Source organism: Sorex araneus, chromosome X (assembly GCF_027595985.1).
Source record: "Sorex araneus isolate mSorAra2 chromosome X, mSorAra2.pri, whole genome shotgun sequence".
In the NCBI taxonomy this organism is placed as follows: domain Eukaryota; kingdom Metazoa; phylum Chordata; class Mammalia; order Eulipotyphla; family Soricidae; genus Sorex; species Sorex araneus.
In genome coordinates this window covers 211,673,097-211,698,454 of record NC_073313.1, presented here as the reverse complement: position 1 = coordinate 211,698,454, position 25,358 = coordinate 211,673,097, and the positions used below count along the sequence as shown (strand labels likewise).

General features: G+C 39.6%; 1 protein-coding gene across 1 annotated transcript in view; it reads left to right on the top strand.

The window, feature by feature from the left end:
- The window catches only part of PDE11A (phosphodiesterase 11A), a 447,606-nt gene that overhangs the window by 226,375 nt on the left and 195,873 nt on the right, over positions 1-25,358 (top strand). Inside the window, exon 6 of the mRNA XM_004601369.2 lies at positions 14,845-14,977. Within this exon, the coding sequence (XP_004601426.1) occupies positions 14,845-14,977 (133 nt within the window). The remainder of the gene's footprint in view (positions 1-14,844; positions 14,978-25,358) is intronic.

Below are 25,358 nucleotides of genomic sequence, written 5' to 3'. Positions count from 1 at the left end.
CACACCCCCATGATTTTGTTTTCTAGATGAAGTTGCTACTGAAGCTCTAATGCCTTATCCAAAGACTTTTCTGTGCTTCAAAAATTCAGGTTTTATAGACTGCTTCTGAGAATACAGAAACAGAAAAAATAATAAGACACAAATTACTCTTGTTTGAGCATTAAAATTCAGAGCATGGAACCCAAGTGAAGTTTTTGAAACAGAAATTATGCTCTTAACTTGGAGAAAGTTGCTAAATCTTTTTACCATGAATCACCTGCCCCAACCTTATTGGATAGTCCCAACTTTATTGGATAGATCATCATGACTTTTAATCTTCTTTATTGCACTCTGCAACAAAATATACATCATATACCTAAATATGTTAGTATACATAATGCACATAAATATACACACATATATCTAACATAAATTTCTTACATTGGGCTGGAGCGATAGCGTAGCAGGTAGAGCGCTTGCCTTGCACGCAGCTGACCCGGGTTTGATTCTTCCACCCCTCTCGGAGAGCCCGGCAAGCTACCAAGAGTATCTAGCACACACTGCAGAGCCTGGGAAGCTACCCGTGGCATATTCGATATGCCAAAACCAGTAACAAGTCTCACAATGGAGACAGTACTGGTGCCCGCTCAAGCAAATCGATGAGCAATGGGATGACAGTGACAGTGATAGTTTCATTACTATTAATATGTTTTTACATAGCTTATTCTTTTGAAAAACAAAACAAAATTGCAGGGACAGAGAGATCGTACAGTGTCTGAGGCACTTGCCTTGCATCCTGCGGGCTCCAGTTTAAATGCCTGTTACCACATATGGTCTCCCGAGCACTGCTATATTCCCTAAGCACTGCCAGGTGTGTCCTCCAACACTCCTTTCCCCCAAACAAGAAAAACTGCTGTCCTGACCCATAAAACTAATTCATGGTTAACTAGCAAACTGGTGTTCTGGGCTTACTCCTAGTTCTGTTCCCAGGGAACATTCCTGGTGGTGCTCAGGGGACTGTAAGTGGCACCTGAGAACCTGGATAGGCCACATACAAAGCAAACTCCTTATCCCCTGTACTATACTATCTCTCCAGCCCGCCCATACTTTTGATTATTTATAGGTGTCACTATTTGCCACTAAAAACCATTTTTTAAAAATCACATTATGTAGAAATTCTGGAAGTCAGATTCACACTTCCCTCTCTTAATCAAGATGTTTCTTCTTTGTTTTTACTATTATTGTGGTTGTTGTAGTTTTGTTGTTGAGGGCTTGCCTGACCTAGTCCTTGTTGTATGTATGATAGTTGAATTTTCTTCCTTGTTAGCTGAAATACCAGGAATGACTGGACAGAAATTTCCTTGAATGTGCTGATTTAGTCATCTTTACCGGCTGTGCATGTATGTGATAGATACCTTCAATTCTCTGTTGGGAAATTTACTTAACTTTCACTCTCTGCTTGTACAGTGCTGCAAGATCAGCCTGAGGTGAGTTATTAGAACTATTTGAGGTCTTCCTGAGCAGTCACATCACTCTATAAGTGAGAGAGTCCTTCTAGATCTCCAGAAATATGTCACAGCTTCTTTAGAATCTCCTAGCAGTATCTCATCCTCCCACTGCTCCTTTTGAGATTTTTGGTCAGTTTCTTGTTAGCTGCCATTGTTATTTCTGCCTTAGGCTGTTGTGATGTTAAATAAATAATCGATGCTATTTTCCACCAGTTCCCCTGGAGGTAAAGGCTGTTTTCAGAGAGCAACCTCCAAATCCAGTAAAATGAAGGCAAGCTTTTGAGTGCAGGTTGCCATGGAGCTACCAAATAGGTCAAATAGTGACGATTGACTAAGAATCAGATGTTTGGGACTCCAAGTTTATTCCTCTTCTGTAGAGGCTTTCAGTATCAAAAAAAATACTGATATTATTTTTACAAATAAGCATGATTATGAGGAGGTTGATTTTTTTTCAATTGAATCACCATGAGATACACAGTTACAAAGCTGTTTATGGTAGGGTTTCAGTCACTCAATATTCCAACACCCATCCCTCCACCAGTGTACAATTCCTTAACACCAATGTTCCCAGTTTACCTCCTGCTCCCCCCAATGTCAGTCTCTATGACAGTCACCCTTCTTCTTCTTCTTCTTCTTCTTCTTCTTCTTCTTCTTCTTCTTCTTCTTCTTCTTCTTCTTCTTCTTCTTCTTCTTCTTCTTCTTCTTCTTCTTCTTCTTCTTCTTCTTCTTCTTCTTCTTCTTCTTCTTCTTCTTCTTCTTCTTCTTCTTCTTCTTCTTCTTCTTCTTCTTCTTCTTCTTCTTCTTCTTCTTCTTCTTCTTCTTCTTCTCCTTCTCCTTCTCCTTCTCCTTCTCCTTCTCCTTCTCCTTCTCCTTCTCCTTCTCCTTCTCCTTCTTCTTCTTCTTCTTCTTCTTCTTCTTCTTCTTCTTCTTCTTCTTCTTCTTCTTCTTCTTCTTCTTCTTCTTCTTCTTCTTCTTCTCCTTCTCCTCCTTCTCCTTATCCTTATCCTTCTTCTCCTCCTCCTTCTCCTTCTCCTCCTTCTCCTTATCCTTCTTCTCCTCCTCCTTCTCCTTCTCCTCCTTCTCCTTCTCTTCCTTCTCCTTCTCCTCCTTCTCCTTCTCCTTCTCCTCCTCCTCCTTCTTCTCCTTCTCCTTCTCCTCCTTTCCTTCTTATTCTCCTTCTCCTTCTTTTTTCTCCTCCTCCTCCTCCTCCTCATCATCCTCCTCCTCCTTCTTCTTCTCTCTCTCTCCTTTTAAAGTTTGCAGTAGAGATACTGAGAGGTTGTCATGTTTGTTCCTTTACCTATTTTCAGCACACAGTTCTTATCCAGAGTAACCATTTCCAATCATCTTTGCCACAATGCTCCCTTCTCTATCCCAAGTAAGGCTATTGACTTTTTATAGCTACCCAGAGCTGGAAAGAGGGAGATGACTTGAGGTAAATTAAAATACCTAACACTTGATGCACTTAAAAACAACTAAAACAAGAAACTTCTTAAATTAAAACTCCTTGGACTTAAATTAAAACCGTTAATTCAAGAGTTCTTAGAAAACTGATTTTGAAACTTTTTGCTAGTGAGTGTTCTGACTGCTTTTATAGAGGAATGCATTTTCAGTGGTCCTTATTTTTTACTTCATCCTCCCTTATCCCCCATTACTTAGAATAGCAGGGAAAGTTAGGCAAACATGCACTCTCAAGTGAGATGGATTATTTCCGTGATGTTCCATTACTTTTCTCTTCTAGTTTCTGTTTTAATAGATCTTTTTTTTCTACTGTGACTCTGCGAGGATGCAAGAAATGCCTATTATGTATAAATAAAAATATGACAACTATTCTCATTTCAAGGAAATTAAAATATTTAAAACATGAAAAATTAAAACAGAGCCATCACCACCACCACCCCTAGTCATCTGGAATGTAAGCAAAACTTGTGTTGCTATGCAATTTCCTTTTAATGAGGACCTTAGGGCAGGCCTCTTGATTATCATTTAGCAAATTCTGGGCTGTTGGACCTCATTAGGACAATATTTAATGCTCTTAATTGAAGAACGAGAGATCCAGATGGCCCTTGGGGTTCTTTTCTACCCTCCTTCAGTCTTTTAGCAGGCAGGCTTTCTGACTCATCTCAGTGCAAGACTAAGCTGACATCAAGACTGGGCTCTCAGGCTTCCCCAGGTATCAGACTGCATTCTTACCAGGAATCTCCATTTTTAGTCACCTACATATTTCCTGTCTTCCTTCCCTAAAAATAGCATTCATAGGTGTTATTACTGAAAGTGTTCGTGCCTGAGCTAAGCAACCTACTCAAGGGAACTCATTTCACTTTGGTATTGCCAGACTTGAGTGTTTTCTTACTACTAACCCTGTCTTATAAATAACATCCATGGCACTCATGGTATGTGTGTCTGTGCCTAATTTATGTCACACTAATTATAAGAACTAAACATCAATAAAATACAGAAAACACTTGTAATGAAGTTGCACCTCTTCCAAAATCTAAAATAAAAAGAAACTTACGGAAACATCTTCCCAAAGCATCTAACCTTGGCCTCATATATAGACAGTTTCTGGCAATCCTTCTTTATGCTTCTGAATACGACTCAAATGAAAGATAAACCTTCTCATTGCCCCTATTTATTTCAGGCCTATGGGCTTGTCACTCTAGTAAAACTGTCATAGTAGGAATGAAAGCTATAAAAGTGTTCCATGAACCACACGGCACATGAATGAGTACTAAGATCAAACATTAAGAAGTGTCCTATTTAGGTCAACTGTCCTTTAGATTGATGAAATGGCGTGGGCAGGATTATGGCGACTCAAAAGGCTTGGAAATTGGATTTTATGTTTAACTCTCTGACTTTTGTGGCTCTCTCACTTAACTTACTGTAGTTAATATTTTAACACATCGAGCCCTCTTCTCCTTTCTTACTGTGCAAATACGTGTTAAGGACTTGTTAGGAAGGTACAGCCCATTCCAGAAATATACTGAGATGCCCACTGCAACACTACAGTGTGAGGTGGTGGGGCTCATATGCAGGACATAATTTAACTGTGTGATCTGTTATCAAGAACCCAACAGCATTTCCTTTTCAGCAATTCTTTAGATTTGACAGTGATGCCACAGCTTAAAACAGGGATGCTTTTCTTACTCTCGAATGAAGAGGTTAAATAGAACATGCCTCACTTTAGTAAAATAATGTTTCATTTTGATAAAAAAGAAATCTTTGTGATAAGAAACTGACATTGGGGCTGGAGCAATAGCACAGCGGGTAGGGCGTTTGCCTTGGACGCGGCCTTCCTGGGTTCGATTCCCAGCATCCCATATGGTCCCCCGAGCACCGCCAGGAGTAATTTCTGAGTGCAGATCCAGGAGTAACCCCTGTGCATCACTGGGTGTAACCCAAGAAGCAAAAAGAAAAAAAACCTGACATTTATTGGAAGCTTACTCTAAGTAATGAATTCTTTTTTTAATGCACCGTAAGATACAGTAACAAAAATTTCATGTTTGAACTTCCATCACAGTAATCCAACACCCATCTCTTCACCAGTGCACATTTTCCACCACCAAAATCCCCAGTATTCCCCCCCACCCACTTTACATACCTCCCCCTTCTTGTGTGGCAGACAATTTGAAAGGTATTCTTTCTCTATTTTAGTTACCTTCGATTTTTCGAGAACAGTCCTACCTCCCCTTATATCTGTGCCAAAGATACAATTGCTAGACAATGTGTTTTGTATTGCTTGTCGAGGATATAATATAATGTCATACGGTCGCAAAAGTAGCTGTGTGCTTTAGGAATTCTAAGATTTTAATAATTAGGGTCTGAAGAAATTGCTGCTGCAGGTTGCTCGTGTCCGAGATTCCTGTGTGTGTCTCTGGATCCAGTGCTCCAAGTTTCACAAGACTCTGGCCCTGAAGGCGTGAGCTTTGTGCTTCTAGTTGAGAGCATGAAGTATCCTCAGACAAAGCTTTAAAGACAAGGCATGATAGTCTTCAGGAACTTCTGTCATTGAGGACATCTACCTCTACCAGTGATTAAGAACCAAGATGCTGGTGCTTTCTGATGATCTCTCTCATTACATTTTTATGACTAAAAGATTACTTAGTAACCTTCAAAGATATACTGAAGCCAGGAGATTACTGAAGCCAGGTGATTATTAAAGCCCTAGCCCTAAGTCTTTGAGACCCTCCTGCTGAGGTCCTGACTTTGAGCACCAAGGGCATTAATTTAATTCCTTAATCTCCTAATTGAAAGGCAACTTCAAATAATGTTTCATATTGCAAGGCCTCAGGACAGGCCTAAAGATAAATAGTCTTACTTGAGGAAAAAAAAAGTAAGGAATAGAGTTTCTTTTTGTGAAGAAGCTTAGTCAGGCCTCTTGTAAATAAAGTAAAGTGGTGAATAGTACCAGGAAAAAGCATAAAAGAAAAATATCTTTCTTAAATTGTTCTAACAGTTTCTGATCCTTTGCTACTCTGAATCATGTACCAACTAGGTAAATTCAGACTCTTGGAAGCACTATTGATAATCATTCCTTGATCATGAAAAAAAAAGATCATATGTATATTAAAATTTTAGCTTTCAAACTGAGAAAGTATTTTTAGTTAATATTTTGGTTTTATTAATAAATTTCTAGCACATCAAAGGAGACTGTATTAGTTTAGTCTTAAAAACTTTGTATTTGACCTGCCTGGGCATAAATAAGAAGTATCAAGAAAGCCCTTTGGTGTACATATGAAGTAAAACCCAGAACTCCAGGATCTGATGATCTGGGTGCAGAATCATTCATATGTATAGATGTGAATACAAAATATGTGCGTAGAAACATACAATATATTGATTGTTCTCATTATAGCCTTATTCATTATTTGCATCTTATATCTTGTTTTTCCTCTACTATTAAAACAATATAGAAAATCTTACACTTCTAAAGCCGCACTTGTACTATGCTTTCATCCAAATTGTTTTTATCTTTTTCCTTGCCAAATAAACTCCTACTCTTCTTACAAAGACCAGCTTAGATACATTTCCTTTGTGAAGTAAATATCCTGAAACCCAACAGAACTGAACCTTCTTTTTTCTCATGCCATTTACATCCTTCCATCAGGGCATTTGTCACATCTGTTGTCATTGTTTGTGAGCTCCCTGAGATGTGTCCCCATTAGTTTCTGCCCATGCTCCTGTCTCTGAAGTAGTTGCAGTGTCAATTACTGATAGTAAAATGGAAAAGACTTGGATAATTTTATTCAGCATGGATTACACAACTTATCCATTGACCAGTAGTTGTTCTTGAAAGAGCTCTGCAATGATAAGCGTAAACTCGTGTTGGAAATAAAAATATGAACAAAGACATGGTTTAATGTTTAACATTATTTTATTTATATATTTTCACCTTAATTTAGAGGTCTATTTTGAGACAGAATTCTAAGAGTTGTGCTTATTTTATATAGTTTTCTATATTTCAGTTTTCAGCTCAGATTTTTTTTTCACTCAGCTGAAAATGGTGAAGTTAACTTGTCTTAAGGTGTTTTATTATGTCTTGTTTTGTTTTGCTTGTATTGATTTCTTTCCTACACTTCTCTGTAACTTCTTCCCTAAGGTTTCTGTGTATCTCACTGACACTTCAGGAGCAGCCACATTTCAGGAATTATGTGCTTTTGATAATAGGGCTTTTATTATGTGCTTTTATCCCTCCACAATCAATATTTGAGGTCATAAAGTTCTCTTTGAAAATTGAGTCTCATGCTTGGAAGCAGGATCCCATAAGAAGAAACATCTAGATTATAGATTTTATAGGAGAATCACTGAAAAATCTACATTTTTCTCTACTTCTTGTTATATTAAATTAACAAGCTACAGGCTAGCTTTACTTTTGTTTGTTTCGGGGTGGGGGGTTGTTATTTTTGTTTTTGTGGACCATGCCTGGCAGTATGTTCAGGGCTTACTCCTGCCTCTGTGCTCGGGAATCACTTCTGTCAGGTTTGGGGGACAATAAGTGGTGCCAGGGATCAAACCTCGGTCGACCATATGCAAGGCAAGCACCTTACCTGCTATACTATTATTCCAACCTGTGATCAACTTAATATTATTATTTATGTGTTTATTTTTATTTGTGCCACACCTAGCTATGTTCGGGACTTCTGTCTCTGTCCTCAGGAATCGGCCCTGGCGGTGTTCAGGGAGCATCTGTGGTTCCCAGTACCAACCTGGGTCAGCTGCAAGCAAGACCAGTGCTTCACCCTGTACCATCTTTCGGCCATAAAACCAGCTTTATAGAGTTAAAATATTCAGGTCTGATTCCTGGCACTGCACATGACACACTAAAGCAGTGCCAGGAATGAGCTCTGAGAACAGGCAGGTGTTTGTTCCCTAACATCCCCCCCATAAAACAGAATTAAAATAAGCTGAGCAGTTAATTCTTACTTTTTAATAAAGTATTATTCAAGGTTTCCTGTCAGTTATATTTATTTTAATGTTCTCAGATTTCAAGGATACTTGTTTTTGTCTCCTTTCTTTTACTTAAGTCAAAACTTTTCCTTTCATCATTCCCATTGCATGGGTCAGAATAGTGTTATTACTTGAAATGAGCCACTTAACATTGACAAATATTTTAAAATGTAATTTTTAAAACATCCAGATATTTGTTTAATCAAACTTTGGTTTTCAAAAAATAAATGTGGCAAATGAGTGTTTTCTTTTCCCTTCATTCTATGGTGTATACTAAGTGACATGAGAATGCAAATCCATCCACAACTTACTCCAGACATTCATTTGGCTAACATGATCAATAAAGGTTTTTCTTTTGAAAGAAAGAAATTGTCACATGAGAATCCACCCATCCATAGATGGTCATCCCAACCTTTGTCTTACCTATATTAAAAGGGTACAAGCAAAAATTAGAGGGGATGTCTAATGAGGAAACATATGATCATGTAAATTCAAGCAACATAATCTTATAGTTTAAGGAACAAGATACATGTAGAGCTTGGGCAGATCATTCTTTCCTTAGTAATGAAGTATTGGCAACCTGGGAGCCAGTTTCCACCCTCTCCCAAGTGGCTTCCAAGAGTTTGACTTTGACAAAGAGTTGAAAATGAAAGAATAAATATTGCTAGAGACTGGGCTGTGGAGAGGATATTGTGTGTTTTTCATATTGCAGATAGGACATGAAGCCCAGATCCATTAAACTGACATGATCTCATTTATACTCTTAAGCAGTGGAGTAATAAATTATTGATGTGTTTCCAAATTGCAGTAAAAATTTTAGTTTTATCTTTAGAAAAACTAATTCCTATTGTTGATTTAGCTGATCAGATTTTTTTGTGAACCCTGAAAAGTTGTTTAATTCAACTTTGGATATACATTTGGCTTCCAGAACATATTTTTAAATACCTATTATTAACTATTAATCTTGATCTCACTGGTAAGAATAGACTAGGATAAAATTTGTGATCCATCAACTCCCATTCTGCTCATATTCCATGGAAAAGACCATTCTGACCTTGCTTTAATAGTCAAAGATCTATTAACTACTAGAGACACATCTAAGACTGCAGCAATGAGAATAAGAAAGACTTGCCACAAACAGAGAAACTGAAGGAATGACAGAAATTGGGAATAAATGGCCTTAGAAAAAAATAGGAAATATATTGACAAGTGGCAGATATCTGAAGGTTCTTAGATGATGAGATCTGTGCTTCATGGAACTTGGAGCAAAAGATGATGCTGACTACAAAGCAAATCAAGCGCAGACACAAAATGTAATGGAATATTTATGAGTTCTCCGTCCTTGAAAGAATTTGTTGTGATATTAGATACTCATTTGCCAGATGTGCTAAAGAAGAACTTGAAACATGACCCTTGTCAGTCCATACAGTCTCTGTGAGAAGTTATATTCTTTTCATTTTTAATGTTATTCTTGTGTGTGTGTGTGTGTGTGTGTTTTGGGACAGCACAGTGGGTAGGGCATTTGCCTTGCACGCAGTCAACCTGTGTTCGATTCCTCTGCCCCTCTCGGAGAGCCCGGCAAGCTACCGAGAGTATGGAGCCCACATGGCAGAGCCTGGCAAGCTACCCATGCATATTGGATATGCCAAAAACAGTAACAATAAGTCTCTCAATGAGAGATGTTACTGGTGCCCGCTCAAACAAATCGATGAGCAATGGGATGACAATGACAGTGACAATTCATCTAGATCAATGAAATTCTAAGCCAACATGAACAATTTTGTTAGTCTTTAATTCTCACTTATCCCCTTTATAGGGCATCACTCTACAAGGCAGAGCCTGTATACCCATAGTGGGATGTGTCCTTGATTTTATCATATTCTCTTTCAATGACAGTCCATCAAAAGGGAAGGAACCACATAGAATCAAAGGGCTCCCATAATCCACAGGAGGTTGGTTTCTAGTAATGGTGTGCTCATTTTACATAGGAAGTTTAAGTAACTTATTTGAGATCACTTTGCAAGGAACTGGCAAAAATTGACAATTGAGTCATGCATTCTAAAACCCATGATAATCACAAAATGAAGTTATCCTCATAAAGAAAAGAAGAGTTGATTTGAAAACTATAACTCAGTGACTTGATTCCACATGACAATAAAACATTATGTTTTAGAAGGTTGAACTGGTGCAAAGATCAGAAAGTGATGTAAATATTGAGTGACCAATTTTCTTGACTATTCTGAGCATTCTGTCAGCCAGAGTCTTAATTTATGTACCTATGCAATATTAAACAGAATAAAGAGGTGATTTTTCAGAATGTCTTTTCCCTGTTTATAGCCACAGCTCAATTCAGTCTTACCTGTTCTCTAGAGTCTTAGCTAAATTTCCAATGTAAAGCAGTTTCTTCCTCCCCGGATTGTGCTGCATTCATGATTGGTACAGTGGTATAACTGTCAGTCAACACATTCATGTTACAAATATACTTAGAATATGAACTCGGCATTTTGTTTATTTTTATTTATTTTTTTCTTGAGGTAACATTGGTTTTTCAACACCATATATATTGTATGAATACTGTTGTACCAGAGCTCACTTACTCAAGGACACCAAGTATTTAAAGTGAAAAAAGCAATATTTTTTAGAGTCGGTGATAGAACATATCTAGGCAACAAGCCTGAAGCTATAGCTAGGGAGCAGGAGTATAAGAACACCTTATATAGGAAGATTTCTGGTAGAACAGCAAAATTGGAGCAAAGGGAAAGGCAAAAGATTGGAGTTTGCAAACTGGTTGCATCACAGCAGTTCATTAAGGCAGGAGGGTCCTTGTTGCTAAGAATCTGTGGTAAATACATTCTGTTTTAAGCCCCATATAAACATTTACTAATTGTTTCTGTGTCCTCATCCCATTCCTGCTCAGACAACCATTTCAGCCTGGCTCTTATGCTCTGTTCCAGAGATATTTTTGGCAGGGTCCTAGAATAGGTCACTCAGAGATAGGTGTTGCTAATGTGTCTCGCCTCTAGTTACCTGCTTAGTTACCTGCTTATGCTCCGAACTTTCCCACGACACACCCAGGGTGGTGATTTTCAATCAACAATATCAAGGTAAAGTTGTTCTTAGGTCAAAAATATTGCTGATGCAGGGGAGGTCACAGGAAGTTCACAACTAACTCAAGCAGAGCAAAACTTAAATTTAAACTCCACACATCACAGTATAAGTTCACACCTCTTCAGATGTTTGTGATCACCCAGACCTACCTACCTACAAAAACCCTCCATCAAGTTCATTGGGCCTCTCAAATCTTTGCTCTATCCCCCAATACTTACCTTTATCTTTGGTACCCTCAGTACTACAGTCAGAAGTCAAGTTTTTGTTTTGGTTTCATTTTTGTTAAGCAAACCATCACTCTTGGTATCTGGATTTTCAATAATAAGTAACACATTGCAGAATTTCTCTTATTTTCCCCCCAGTACTTTACACCTCAAAACAGCTGTCTTCTGCTAATAATGCCACTGGGCACACAGCAGCAAAATGTGAGCCACTGCTGCCTAATTCTTCCTGATGGGCTTTTTGAATGGTTAACATCATCACCTCCTTCCACAGGACTTCCCCGATCTAGCAGGACCTCTCCTCAGCTTCACCTTCTCCTACTTACTCCTGTTAGCTCATTATCCTTATATTAAGCTTTTTAAATTACAGCTCAAATCCTGTCACTTTCCCTCACAGTATTCAATTGATCAGCTTCCTATTACTTATAACTAAGGATTCTGAAACATACTCAGTTCCTTCACCTTTATGATCTCACCTTCATTCCTGCCTTATTCTTCACAATATCTATGATGTACCCCACATCCAAGGGCATATATCTTCAGTGTTACAAGAAGCATCTGGTTCTGCCGATTTTGTCTTTTGTTGCTGCTGATCCTCCTCCATGGATTTTTCCTCCCCATATCCCCAGTGTGTCTGTGTGCATTCTCAAGGGTCCAGCTGGAAGGACTCTGACACTTGTTGATAAAACAAGTTTCTTTCTTGGTTCCCCGTTCCCCTGTATCCATATTCTCCCTCTCACCATTCCTTTCTCAGTTCCTCCTGGGAATCCTTCCTGGAATCAAACTGCAGAGATTCTCCTGGCACACACTGTCAGCAGTTTTTTTCTTTTTTGCTTTTTTTGGGGTCACACCCGGTGATGCATAGGGGTTACTCTGGCTTTGCACTCAGGAATTACTCCTGGCGGTGCTTGGAGGACCATATGGGATGCTGGGAATCGAACCCTGGTCAGCCGCATGCAAGGCAAACTCCCTATCCGCTGTACTATTGCTCCAGCCCCTGTCAGGAGCTTTAAACTGTTCTTTTACAGAGCAATTTAAAAGACCTTATAGCATAGAATTAGGCGCATAGGTAGTACAAAGTGGATTGGCAAACCCAGAACTCCTAAAACAGCACAGCCATAAACTAATCCCACACCTATGTAAACTTAGAAATTACTTCAATTAGTGGGATTCTCCTATCAGCTGCATTCTCCTGTTCCTTTTTGTTTTTTTTTTTTTTGCTTTAATTGTAGCACAGCATAGAATTTCAATCTTTGCACATACAAAGTAACAAAAGGAAAATGCAGCATGAAAATTCACCTGGGTTTCTATAGTCATTTTTGAAAATAATGTCTTCCTCTTATGTTTGAAGTGCTCAGTCTCTTTGCTTGTTTCATTTAGAAACCAGGTGAGAGATGTGAGACTTGGATTTTAATTAAAACTTCCATTTTCAGCCAGCGATCCATAGAAAATAAATTTATGTACTAGTACTGTCTAACATGCAATAAGGGATGTATGACATCACAAATAAACATTGAATTTCTCAGACGCCTTGACAGCAGTCATTATCATTAATATAGCTAGGCTATATTAATGACAGTGACTAACGTCTACGCTTTCTCTTCATGCATATATCTGGGGTCCTCCATGCCAGTTCCTCGAATTCTCATTTGTCACAAAATTCACACAAGCATGTTATTGCATAGCAACAATGAGTATGTACAGTGCTTAGTATTTTTCTTGAATACAGCATAGCTTCAGGTCAATAGAGTTATGATTGTTCTTATTGCAGGATACTCATTAAGATCTCATGCAGCCTAGAGTGCCACATAACATAGTTTGGAAAAAAAATAAAATACTTGCATCAATTCACATATTTTGGGTTATCATGTACCAAATCACAAATCTAACATCCTCCATGAAAATTTTCCTTGATAATCCTAGTTTAGACAGTGCTCAGTTTTATATTTCCAGAGTTGTGAGCAGTGTTTGATATGTACCTGGCAGGCTTGGTGTAGAGGGTGACAAGATATAAAAGATAAAGAGATTGTGCTAATTCTTACAGAAACTTTTAAAATGTGATATTTATATTGAAAGTGGTATAATGGGAAGATTTATAAAATTGTCAAGCATAAAATTCCTTTTTTAAGTGTACTATGGATAGAATATAAATTACTGTTAGGGGTAAGTAGACTTAAACATTCTTTCCAATAACATTCTATAAACAAGTCTTTTAAGTGTGTTTTGTTAAGAAGTATACGATGAGTAGCATCTCATGAAGCTGACACCCAAAAACAGTAGATACAAGGGCCAGGGGGATACCATAGCTGGAAGACTGCTTCATGAGCGAAGGGGAGAAGGCAGATGGAATAGAGAAAGTATCACTAGAAAATGATGGCTGGAGGAACCAGTTGGGATGGGAGATGCATGCTAAAAGTAGATAATGGACCAAACATGATGACCTCTCAGTGTCTGTGTTGCAAGCTATAATGCCCAAAAGTAGAGAGAGAGAGTATGGGGAATATTGTCTGCCTTAGAGGCAGGGGAAGGGTGGGAAAGGGAGGGTCTACCCAGGATATTGGTGGTGGGGAATGTGCACTGGTGGAGGGATGGGTGTTTGATCATTGTGAGATTGTAATCCAAACATGAAAGCTTGTAACTATCTCACAGTGATTCAATAAAATTTGAAAAACAAAAAGTATACTATGAGACAACAAAAAATTATATAATGACTAGGATTATATATAGTCTTGGATTTTTTAACTACATTTTAAATTTTCAATTTCTTTACCATTTTATTACTCACTTCCTTGAGTTTAATTTTTTTCTGGCACCAAATAGCCCTCTGTGACATTAACAGTGACTTTAGTAGATCAATGGAATTTTATTATGTTGCTTCATTAGTATCCTATCATAAATTTTGGGCACATGGCAGATAGGGCGTATGCCTTGCACATGGCCAACCTGGGTTCGATTCCTCCACCCCTCTCGGAGAGCCAGGCAAGCTACGAGAGTATCTCGCCCGCACAGCAGAGCCTGGCAAGCTACCCATGATGTATTCAATATTCCAAAAACAGTACAACATGTCTCACAATTAAGATGTTACTGGTGCCTGCTTGAGCAAATCGATGAACAACGGGACAACAGTGCTACAGTGCTACCTCATTATTCACTTTATTTTGTTTTTGCTTTTCTTTGGGGCCACACCTGGCAGTGCTCAAGATTTATTCCTGGCTCTGCACTCAGGTGGTGGGCTTGGGAGACCATATGGAGTCCTGGGAATTGAATCTGATTCAGCCTCATGTAAGACAAGTGCCCAACCTACTATACTATCTCTGTGACCCCTGATTATTTATGACTTTATGCCTGCCCTTGACTTCTGCTTTGTGGCCCAAATACAATCTAGAGTTACTCTCTGAAACCTAGGGCATCTGTTATTTCTACCCATGAATGTGATTATTTTACATTAGAACAGGTAAGTCTACTTCCCTGTTGTTCATGACTGGTGTAATTTATCCCTTCTTAATGACTATCGTTCTATAGGATTTGCTTTGAAGCAAAGTGTCTCTTGTTTATTATTTCCTGTTTTGGTATTCTTCTAGTTTCAAGGAGAGCATGGAGAAATCATCCTACTCTGACTGGCTGATAAATAATAGTATTGCTGAGCTGGTGGCTTCCACAGGCCTCCCAGTGAACATCAGTGATGCCTACCAGGACCCTCGCTTTGATGCTGAGGTAAGAGTTCTTTGGCTGACCTCTTATCATTCATTTATCTTTAATGATTTGCTGGTTGAAATAAGAAAGGGACAGCAGATGTATCAACAACAACCAATGAGTTTACAGGCAATTCTTGTTCCTGTTCCCCCTAATCCTATTTAAATCAGTTTGTTGACTGGCAAAAACTTCCTATCTTATCAAATAGACCACCCTGATTTGTGGCAAAATGGTGATTTATATTATATTAGTCTAAAGGTCTTTTATGTTCTTTTTTATTAAATATACTCATACACATCTACACATGCTTGCACTTAAGTTCATTTTATGTTAATCTTCACTGTCTGCACTGTCATCCCATGGTTCATCGATTTGCTCGAGCAGGCACCAGTAACATCTCCATTGTGAGACTTGTTACTGTTTTTGGCATATCGAATACGCCACAGGTAGCTTGCCAGTCTCTGCAATGCAGGAGGGATACTCTCGGTAGCTTGCCAGGCTCTTTGAGAGGGATGGAGGAATCGGACCTGGGTCAGTCACGTGCAAGGCAAATGCCCTACCTGCTGTGCTGTCACTCCAGTCGTTTATGTTAATAGTTTATATTAAACTATGAACTATTCAGTAATAAAAATGTGTACTTGACATAATTATTTCCCATAAATATTAGAGCAATTATTAAATTTTAAAAATTTCCCTCAAGAAACATTAAACTGGTTGATGCTGTTTAATGTTCATTATATAGGCACATTGGACTGATATGCAGAATATATTAAAACAATCTAGATTCACAATTGCAGAGGCTTGAATTCTAAGGTAGTAAAGAATAAGTATTTTTTCTGGGCAGTGAAGATTCAGTAATTGAGTTTAATTAAGTAATTAAGTAGGGGAAAAGTTGGAGCTGTATTTTAGAAAGATCACACTGGCTAGAATACAGAAGGTATTAGTAACAAAAAATGATATTTTCATGATTCATGTCTGAGAAGTGAACGTTAGCATCCCCACAGCAGAAATCAAGAGCTCCAGAGACAGACAAGGTCCAATCCCAGTCTCTCAAACTCTAATTCCCTTATTCTTTTCCTTCATTTATTTGTTTTGTGATGGGGGCCAACTTGAGGTTCTCAGGGGTTTCTCCTGGCTCTGCTCAGGAATCTCTCCTGGTAGATTCCTTGGGGAACCATTTGGGATACTAGGCATTGAACCCAGGTCGGCAAGGTTCAAAACAAGTACCTTACCCACAGTGCTATCTGTCCTGTCCCTAAATACCTTATTTTTAATCCTGCAATAGATTGTCTCCAGTATACAGAGTAGAACACTATGGTGGTGGGCAGGTTAGAATTGAAATCTATTTTATAAATTCATTCAGTGAAGTCCAAGTTCCCCAAAGGCACTTTCTCTCTGTGACTCCTTTCCCCAGGCTCCATCCTCCAGTGACTGGCTTAGCTGATCCTACCCTGGTAATCCTATTCAGGGCTGGGAATTCTCTCCCCACGCTGACCCACTGTTGTGTGGTGTGTGGTGGGCATGTCTCCCTTAACTGGCTCCATGTTATCTATCTTTCAGCCCTCTTCAGTACTCATACGTTAAATCTGAGCTTTAGTTACAGTCCAAAGCTTCTCCAGTTCTCCTCATAAGGAAGCCTACTACATTGGCTGTTAATACCACATGGGCTAGAGCGATAGCACAGAGGGTAGGGTGTTAGCCTTGCACACAGCCAACCCAGGTTTGATTCTTCCATTCCTCTTGGAGAGCCCGGCAAGCTACCAAGAGTATCTCGCCCGCATGGCAGAACCTGGCAAGCTACCCATGGCATATTTGATATGCCAAAAACAGTAACAACAAGTCTCACAATGGAGCTGTTACTGGTGCCTGCTAGAGCAAATTGATGAACAATGGGAAGACAATGCTACAGTGCTACCACATTGGCTCTGTAACTAACAGAGTTGGAATGATTTGTAGATGTCAGTATTTGTATATGCTTGCACCGTGATTGGGTTGGGACTGACTTTTGTGAAATTCTACCTTTTGCTATGTTTCTTTCCTCCATGATTTTAGAGAGAAAATCCCAAAGACAGAGTTCAGTACACTCAGTTTTATAAAGAGAAATTCACTTGCATTATACATATAACGTCTAGATAAACTTAAAATTTTTCAGTGCAGAAAGAGAATTAATTATCAAGTCATTATTATAAAGTCAGTATGTTATAGTAGATATCAAAGGAATGGTTCATTCTTATCTCTACACTCTGGTGCTAAATTTGGTATTAATTACTATTATTCTGGTATTGATTACTATTATTCAGAGAGTCTCTTGCCCACGTGCCTGACTGTCTTCCCCAGGGCCCCTCGGAGGGGATGGGCTTCAGCTTCCCTCCCTGCCCCGAGAAGAGCTCCCTCTGCCAAAAGCCTCTGGAGCCTCGCCACAGCCATGCTCAAGGTCCCTCTCCACATGTTCGGGCAAGCCTCACACATGAAGGTACCGGCAGAGAAACCCAGGTGTGTGGGACCCGGGGCTGAGACCTCCAAGCCTGCTCGGATTGGGACTGGATCTCTTCCTCCCAGATTTCCCATTTTCCAGTAGCTAGGCGGTCACACCCAGGGACTCCTTCCCCCCCCCGCCCCCGCCCCGCCCCATGCCGTGTAATCCCACCAACGGCCAACGGCCAATATCCAGAGACTTAAAACCAAGCTCCTGGAAGTGTATAGCAGCTTTGCAACGGTGCAACATCTTATAGCTACTCCCTCTGGGAGTAGCTGGCAAGCTACCAAGAGTTTCCTGCCCACATGGGAGAGCCTCGCAAACTCCCCATGGTGTATTCATATGCCAAAACCAGTAACAATGCTTGGTCTCATTCCCCTGACCCTGAAAGAGCCTCCAATGTGGCATCATTGGGAAGGACGAGTAAAGAGAGGCTTCTAAAATCGACAATCAACGGAATGATGATATGATGATGATGATGATGATGATGATGATGATGATGACGACGACGACGACTATTATTCTGAAATCTCCAAGCCTGCTTGGACCAAGACAGCCTCTTCCACCCAGATTCCCCATTTTCCAGTAGCTAGGCAGTCACACCCAGAAACTGCCCCTGGCACTGTGTAATCCAATCAACCGCCAAAATTCAGAGACTATAAAACCAAGCTCCTGGAAGAGAGCGATGCAGAGTCTCTTGCCCCTGTGCCTGGCTGTCTTCCCCAGGGCCCCTTAGAGGGGGCAGGTTGAGTTTCCTTCCCCACCCCAAGCAGAGCCCCGGCAGCCAAAGAGCTCCAGAACCCAGCCACAGCCATGCTCAAGGCCACTCTTCACACACTCAGATGAGCCTCATGCATGAAGGAACCGGCAGAGGAACCCAGGTGTGCAGGACCCGGGGCTGAGATCTCCAAGCCTGCTTGGATCAGGACTAGGCCTCTTCCACCCAGATCCCTGCATTTTTGCGTGCAGCCACACTATATCTTATTGCCTAGTTTGCCCTCTCAGAGAACCTGGCAAGCTACCTAGAGTTTCCTGCCTGCACGAAAGAGCCTGGCAAGCTCTCCATGGTGTATTCATATGCCAAAAACAGTAACAATGATGAGTCTCATTCGCCTGACCTGGAAGAGCCTCTAATGTAGCACCATTGGGAAGGACGAGTAAAGAGAGACTGGTAGAATCTCAGGGATGGGACGAATGAAGACGTTACTGGGCCCATTCGAGCATATCAACAATCAATGAGATGACTGTGATATAGTGATTCTGCTTCGAGCTTTGATTTAAAAAGTCAAATTCTTAGAGAAGCAAGAAGAATCAGCAAATGATACTGTTAAAATAGTTAAATAAGCATTTGTTGATTATCTTATTTCAAGATTGAAATTATTACATTTTTACAAGTTGATTTATACAACTTTTAAAATGTATATAAATATACATAAATTTATATATGTACTTGTATATAAATGTACACCAGCCACCCTATAGACCACCCTGACACCATCCCAGACATCACTCTTCAGGCTCTACTACAAAAGTCCTGAAACACATTTTCAGGGCCTCATGCCCATTCTACTTTACAAGCAGACTGTATTTCCCTTTCAAATAAACTCTTGTTATGCTTTCCTTTTTACCTCCTGAGCTCAATTTTTGTTGTTGTTTTTGTTTGCTTTTTGGGTCACACCGGCAATGCACAGGGGTTACTCCTGGCTCATGCATTCAGGAATTACTCCTGGTGATGCTCAGGGGACCATATGAGATGGTGGGAATCGAACCCAGGTTGGCTGCATGCAAGGCAAACATCATATCCACTGTGCTATTGCTCCAGCCCCTGAGTAGCTCAATTCTTTATCTAAGTTTCTAAGAACCTGGATAAATAACCTCAGGGAATAATTATGTCCCTAAGTTATGTGAATTTGCAATTCATTTATTATTTATTTTCACTGCTGCAAAGTATTTGGTTTTATGAATAAGCCCCACTTTATTCATCCATTGTAGTGCTGATGGACACAAAATCAGTGTTCAGATGTTACATACAATACCAAAACATTCTTCACTGTGTCTTTAAGTGCATATGTATAGGACATTTTTAAGAATGTGTATACCTAGGGAGATGTTACTGGTGCCTGCTTGAGCAAATCAATGAGCATTGGGATGACAGTGATACAGTGATATCTAGGGAACAGCAAGTAGTACATGGAAATTTTTCACTTATTATTGCTCTTTCTTTTTCTTATGAAAACAGCACATGCAGCAAACACAATTAATATCTCATGAATTCTTGCTAATTTAACTGGTGAACTTGAGTATTCCTTATCCCTATAGAAAGACTCTTACCATATCTCAACCTAAGTTGTGATTATGCTGTTTTACATTTTTCCCTTCAGAGTCTATTACAATAAGAGAGACTATTCCACTGATTTCTAAAAAAAACAGTCTTTTTAGCAAAAAAAAAAGTTATTTCTGTGGAACTGGACATAAAAATTTCATGCTGTGATCCAGTAGTTTGAAGCAATGATGTCTGTAGACAGTAAGCTCTGTAGGATAAGCTATGACTCTTTCAATCCCCTTTGCCCTGTGAAAAAAATTAAAAACACACTTAAACTATCATTATTTTTTGGCCTATTATCTAAGTGCTTTCAAGTTGCCTCACAGCTAATATCAGTTTTTAATGCAAATCTAAAGGTACATTTTGCAAGATTTTTACATTACTTTATGGATACTAGAATATAAAGTTACTTTACAGGTTTTTTTTTTTTGCTGAGAGAATACTGGAAATGAATTAATGCAGATGGAGAGGAGAGAAGAGGGGTGGGGAGGAGCGGGTGGGGGCAGGGAGGAGGGAGAAAAGGGGGAAATGAAAGGAAGGGAGGTGGGAGAGGGAGGAAGGGGAGGAAGAGGAGGAGAGGGGGAAGAAGGAGAATAGGGGATGGGAGGGAAAGTGAATGGGAAAGGGAGATAGAAGAGGAGTAAGGAGAGGAGGCTATGAAGGAAAGAGGAGGGGAGGGAAAAGGAGAAGAGAGAAGAATAAAAGAAAGAAGGAAGGAAGGAGAGGGAGGGAAAGAGAGAGGGAGAGAGGGAAGGGGGAAGGAGAGGGAAGGGAATGGGAAGTGAAGGAGAAGGAAGGAGAGGGACAGGAAGGGAAGGGGAGGGGTGGAGACTTGAGTTGATAAACAATGTTTTCTTGACATGATATAACTTACACAAACTTAGGCTTCTTCTCTTCTCAAGAATAGTTTGTGTAAAGAACTCAACCCTTAAATATTAGGGACAAACTCAGACACACATGCTCTACCGATCCTTTAAACATACAACTAAAACCCATTTATGATGCTGTATTTTCTTTATCAAATCACGAGAGATACAGTTACAGAGCTTTCATTTTTGAGTTTCAGTCATATAATAATTGAACACCACCAGTGCACATTTTCCACTACCAGTGTTCCCAGTATTGAAAATGTCCCACCCCGGCCCCCCCATCCAAATCCTTTCCCTGACTCTATGGCAGACAATTTCCTCCATACTCTCTACTTTTGGGGATTATGGTGTGCAATATAGATACTGTATAGATACTGTATTTTTAATATATGCTTAGTGGTTACATCCAAACTACCTTATCAATTAAGGTAAAGGTTCAACTCCAAATCTCCGTGGTTTAAGACAAAAATTGTCTTTGCTCTTGCTAAGTACAACTGGATGTTTCTTTTCAGTGGCCATAGGAAGTGAGAAGTTCCCTTCCAACGACTCATCCAGGCACTATTCTGTGGGTTCTTCAACTTGCTGAAACAATGTTGACCCCCAGCCCACCCTCTCCTCTATATCTTGTGGCTTCTTTTACAGTTAGATTAACATGGGAAGTTTGTCAATTTGGTGATTCATGCCCATACTATTTTCTGTTAACAAGAGATCATTTATTAAGATTGACTTAACTATCCTGTTAAAATCTAACAAATACTTAGAATTTACAGATATTTCTTATCTTATAATGACTTCTGGGAAGTTCTTAGACACTATGCCAAAGATATGCCACAAGAAAGTGACGCTCATTTTGAAACCTCAGTTTTGAAACTGTTGGTCTTCCTTATGATGAAAGTCACTAAGGAAGTCGACTGTGATATAAACCTCATCTCAGGTGCTGTCAGGCACTTGCTGGGGAGCCTGGGGGGCCAGTAATCATAGTCATTCTCCTGCTGGGTACTCTCTGGGTAATTCTGTTAAATATTTAATGGCGTTCCTTCCTTGTAGGGAACAGAGTGGCTCAAACTTAGCGGGGTGAGCCACAGTGATTATTTGCAGTACGTCTGCCTGCTTGTGTAGACTCTTAGGTAATAATGCCTGCTGGGCTCTATGGTATGTGTGGCTTTAAGGCCAGATTTCTTGGCTTATGGATAGAAAAGTCAGCAGAATGTTATAGAAGATATTTGTAAAGTCTCAGCAAAAATCTCAGAGCTATGAATTCTATAACCTTAACATCCTACGTTCATCTTGTGGTAAGACTGTGATTCCTTTTTTTTTTTTTTGGCTTTTTGGGTCACACCTGGAGATGCACAGGGGTTATTCCTGGCTCTGAACTCAGGAATTACTCCTGGAAGTGCTCAGGGGACCATATGGGATGCTGGGAATTGAACCCAGGTCAGCTGCGTGCAAGGCAACCGCCCTACCTGCTGTACTATCGCTCCAGCCTCAAGACTGTGATTCTTGGAAGGGATTATAGAGATGAAACGCCTACTAAATACAAGTGTATTTACTTATAAGTTTCAATAAACAGTCCTATTCACAGCATATCATATTACTGGGGTTTGGAATTTTATTAGTTGTTTCCTTCTTGGAGGAATGGCATGCTTGACTCTTGAAGACATTGACAGGACTTCCATATTTATTAATTTTCTGTTATTGTAAGCCACATCACCCCTCAGCAGTAAGACCTTACCTCGCCACTTCTGCCAATCAGTAGTCCTGGCAGAACATAGCTAGGTTCTCCGTGGCTCACAAGGCTAAAATCAAAGAGTTAGCTGATGTTCTTGTTAGGATCTTGGCATTCATTTCAGATTCAGTTGATCGTGGCCAGAATGGAGTTTCTTGCTTTTGAATACTGTGATTCCTGTTTTCTTACTGGCTCTCAGCCAGAAGTCTCATTCACATCTAGAGATTCTCCTTAGGTACTAACCAGAGTCCTTTCACTACAGAGTGACTTATGTCACCAAAACCAGCAGGAGACACTCACTCCAGTTGACTCCGAGGTCAAGAGAGACCTAAATAGCCAGAGGAGGGGTCATCCTATCAACTTTGTTCTATAACATAACCCAGTCAAGGAAGTGATGATCCTTGAATATTCACAGATCCTGCATACCCCTTTCAGAAGAGAGCATAATACCAAAAGAGGATTTATCCAAAGTAGCGGTGGGCAGGAGGGACTCCTAGAAGGCACTTTTAGAGTTTTATCTAGCACATAATCACTGTATCGCTGTCATCCCATTGCTCATCTATTTGCTCAATTGCGCACCAGTAACATCTCCATTGTGAGTCTTGTTATTACTGTTTTGGACATATTGAATATGCCATAGGTAGCTTGCCAGACTCTGCCGTGCAGGTGAGATACTCTCGGTAGCTTACTGGGCTGTCCAAGAGGGGCGGAAGAATCGAACCCGGATCGGCCGCATGCAAGGCAAACGCTCTACCTGCTGTGCTATCTCTACAGCCCACAATACAAATTAAAATTGAGTCCACATAAAATGTCTGTATCCAATGAGGTGATATATATGATCTGTTGTGGGAAAATAGCCACTCAAAAATTCACAAGCCCTTGGAGGCTGAAGTGGATTTGGGTTGGGAGAGCAGAGAGAGAGACAGAGAGACAGAGAGACAGAGATGTGGACAAATATACATTTAGTACATATTTTATAATAGACTTCTCAGATTAACAAGTTCAAAACAGATCTCACTATCTTTTTTTTTGCCTTAAAAGCCTGCTCCTCTTTCTGTTTATCTTGATCTTTTAATCTTTTCTGATACTTACCTAAATTCTGACCCAAAAATTTAGTTATGATTCTTTCATTATCACACATATGATAGTAAGTCCAGTTGGTTCAACCTGCAAAATTTGTATAGAATCTGATCACTGCTCCCCACTCTACTGCTGTTGCTCAGATCTAAGCCATCACTCTCTCTGTACTGTGTATGGTTCTAGCCTATTAATCTGTCTCTCCACTTCTCCCCTCCCCTCCTTTGCCATTCTTTTCTCAGTGCAATGTGTATTTAAATTTTAAGTCATATAATATCACAACTCTGCTTACAAACTCTCCTTCACTAGAGCCAAAGTCAAAGTCACATTCTTTCAGAGTTTTTTTTTTCTTTTTGGGTCACACCCAGCGATGCTCAGGGGTTACTCCTGGCTCTACCCTCAGGAATTTACTCCTGTCAGTACTTGGGGACCGTATGGGATGCCGGGGATCGAACCCAGGTAGGCTGTGTGAAAGGCAAGTGCCCTCCCTGCTGTACTATCGCTCCAGCCCCGAGAGTTTTATCATACCCTAAACAGTTTGATCTTCCATGACTAGCCCAGCTTATGCTTTATTTTACTTTATTTTCCAGTGACAGGAATCTCCTTATTTTTAGTACATGCTACTCATACATTCATTTCAGGGACTTTGTATTAATCACTTCCTCAGTTGAAATACTCTTCCCTTGATATCTGCATGACTCACATTTACCATTTTAGAGTCATCAGTCAACTATTGCCTATTAATAAGGCTTGGAACCCTTGCTATTCCCGATCTATTTTATTCTATCCTTCTCTATTCTCTACCCCCTTCACAGTTCCTAACACCTTATAAGATATAATTCATTTGTGAATTTTTGTATTGGTTACCATCTATTCTCTATTTAAGCTCAGTAAAAGTGATTTTTTTGTTTTGTTCATTAAAACCCTAAAAGAAACCAAAACTGTATTTAGACATTCTCGCTGAACATTGTTTAATGACTCTTCTATGTTATATACTACAGATTTATATATGAATGCATTGTATATTTGTAGGAAAAGGTCAGGAAAAATGTCCTAAACTGTTCATAGCTACCATATCTAGAACTGACAAAATTAGAGGTCTTTATTTTACTTAAAAATTTCACCTACCTGGGCTGGAGTGATAGCACAGCGAGTAGGGTATTTGCCTTGCACGTGGCCAACCTGGGTTCGAATTCCAGCATTCTATATGGTCCCCTGAGCACCACCAAGGATAATTCCTGAGTGCAGAGGCAGGAATAACCCCTGTGCATCACCAGATGTGACCCCCCAAAAAACTTTCACCTACCTTACTTTATATTATTTTTCAAATCTGGAGAAGCTATATTTTATATTATTATATAAAATTTCATTTTACCAAACCATTATGAGCCTTTCAAAATTATAAGGGATTACTCAAAACCCAGAATTTAAAAAATTCAAGATCATCATAGTGATTCCTTCTCTATCCCTACTGCCTCCTTCCTCCAGTACTTGAGACAAACTTCCAACCATGGACCAATCCTCCTGGTCCTGGTTTCTACCGTCTTAAGATTAGTTTCCTATTATGTTTTTTAATATCCCATAAATCAGTACAATTATTTTGTCTGTCCCTCTTCCAGAAGGGAGAATGAATTTATCTCATTCAGTATGATATTCTCCATGTTCATCCATTTGTAAGTGAATTTCATGACTTCATTTTTCCTGATGACTGTGTACTATTCCATTGTGTAGATATACCATAGTTTCCTTATCCAGTTGTCTGTTCTCAGATGCTTGAGTTGTTTCCAATCTTTGGCTATTGCGAATAGTGCTGCAATGAACATAAAAATGCAGATGGGGTTTTTTACAGTGTATTTTTGAGGTCTCTGGGTATATTCCCAGAACGGGTATTGCTGAGTCATATTGAAGCTCAATTTCTAAATCTTTTTTTA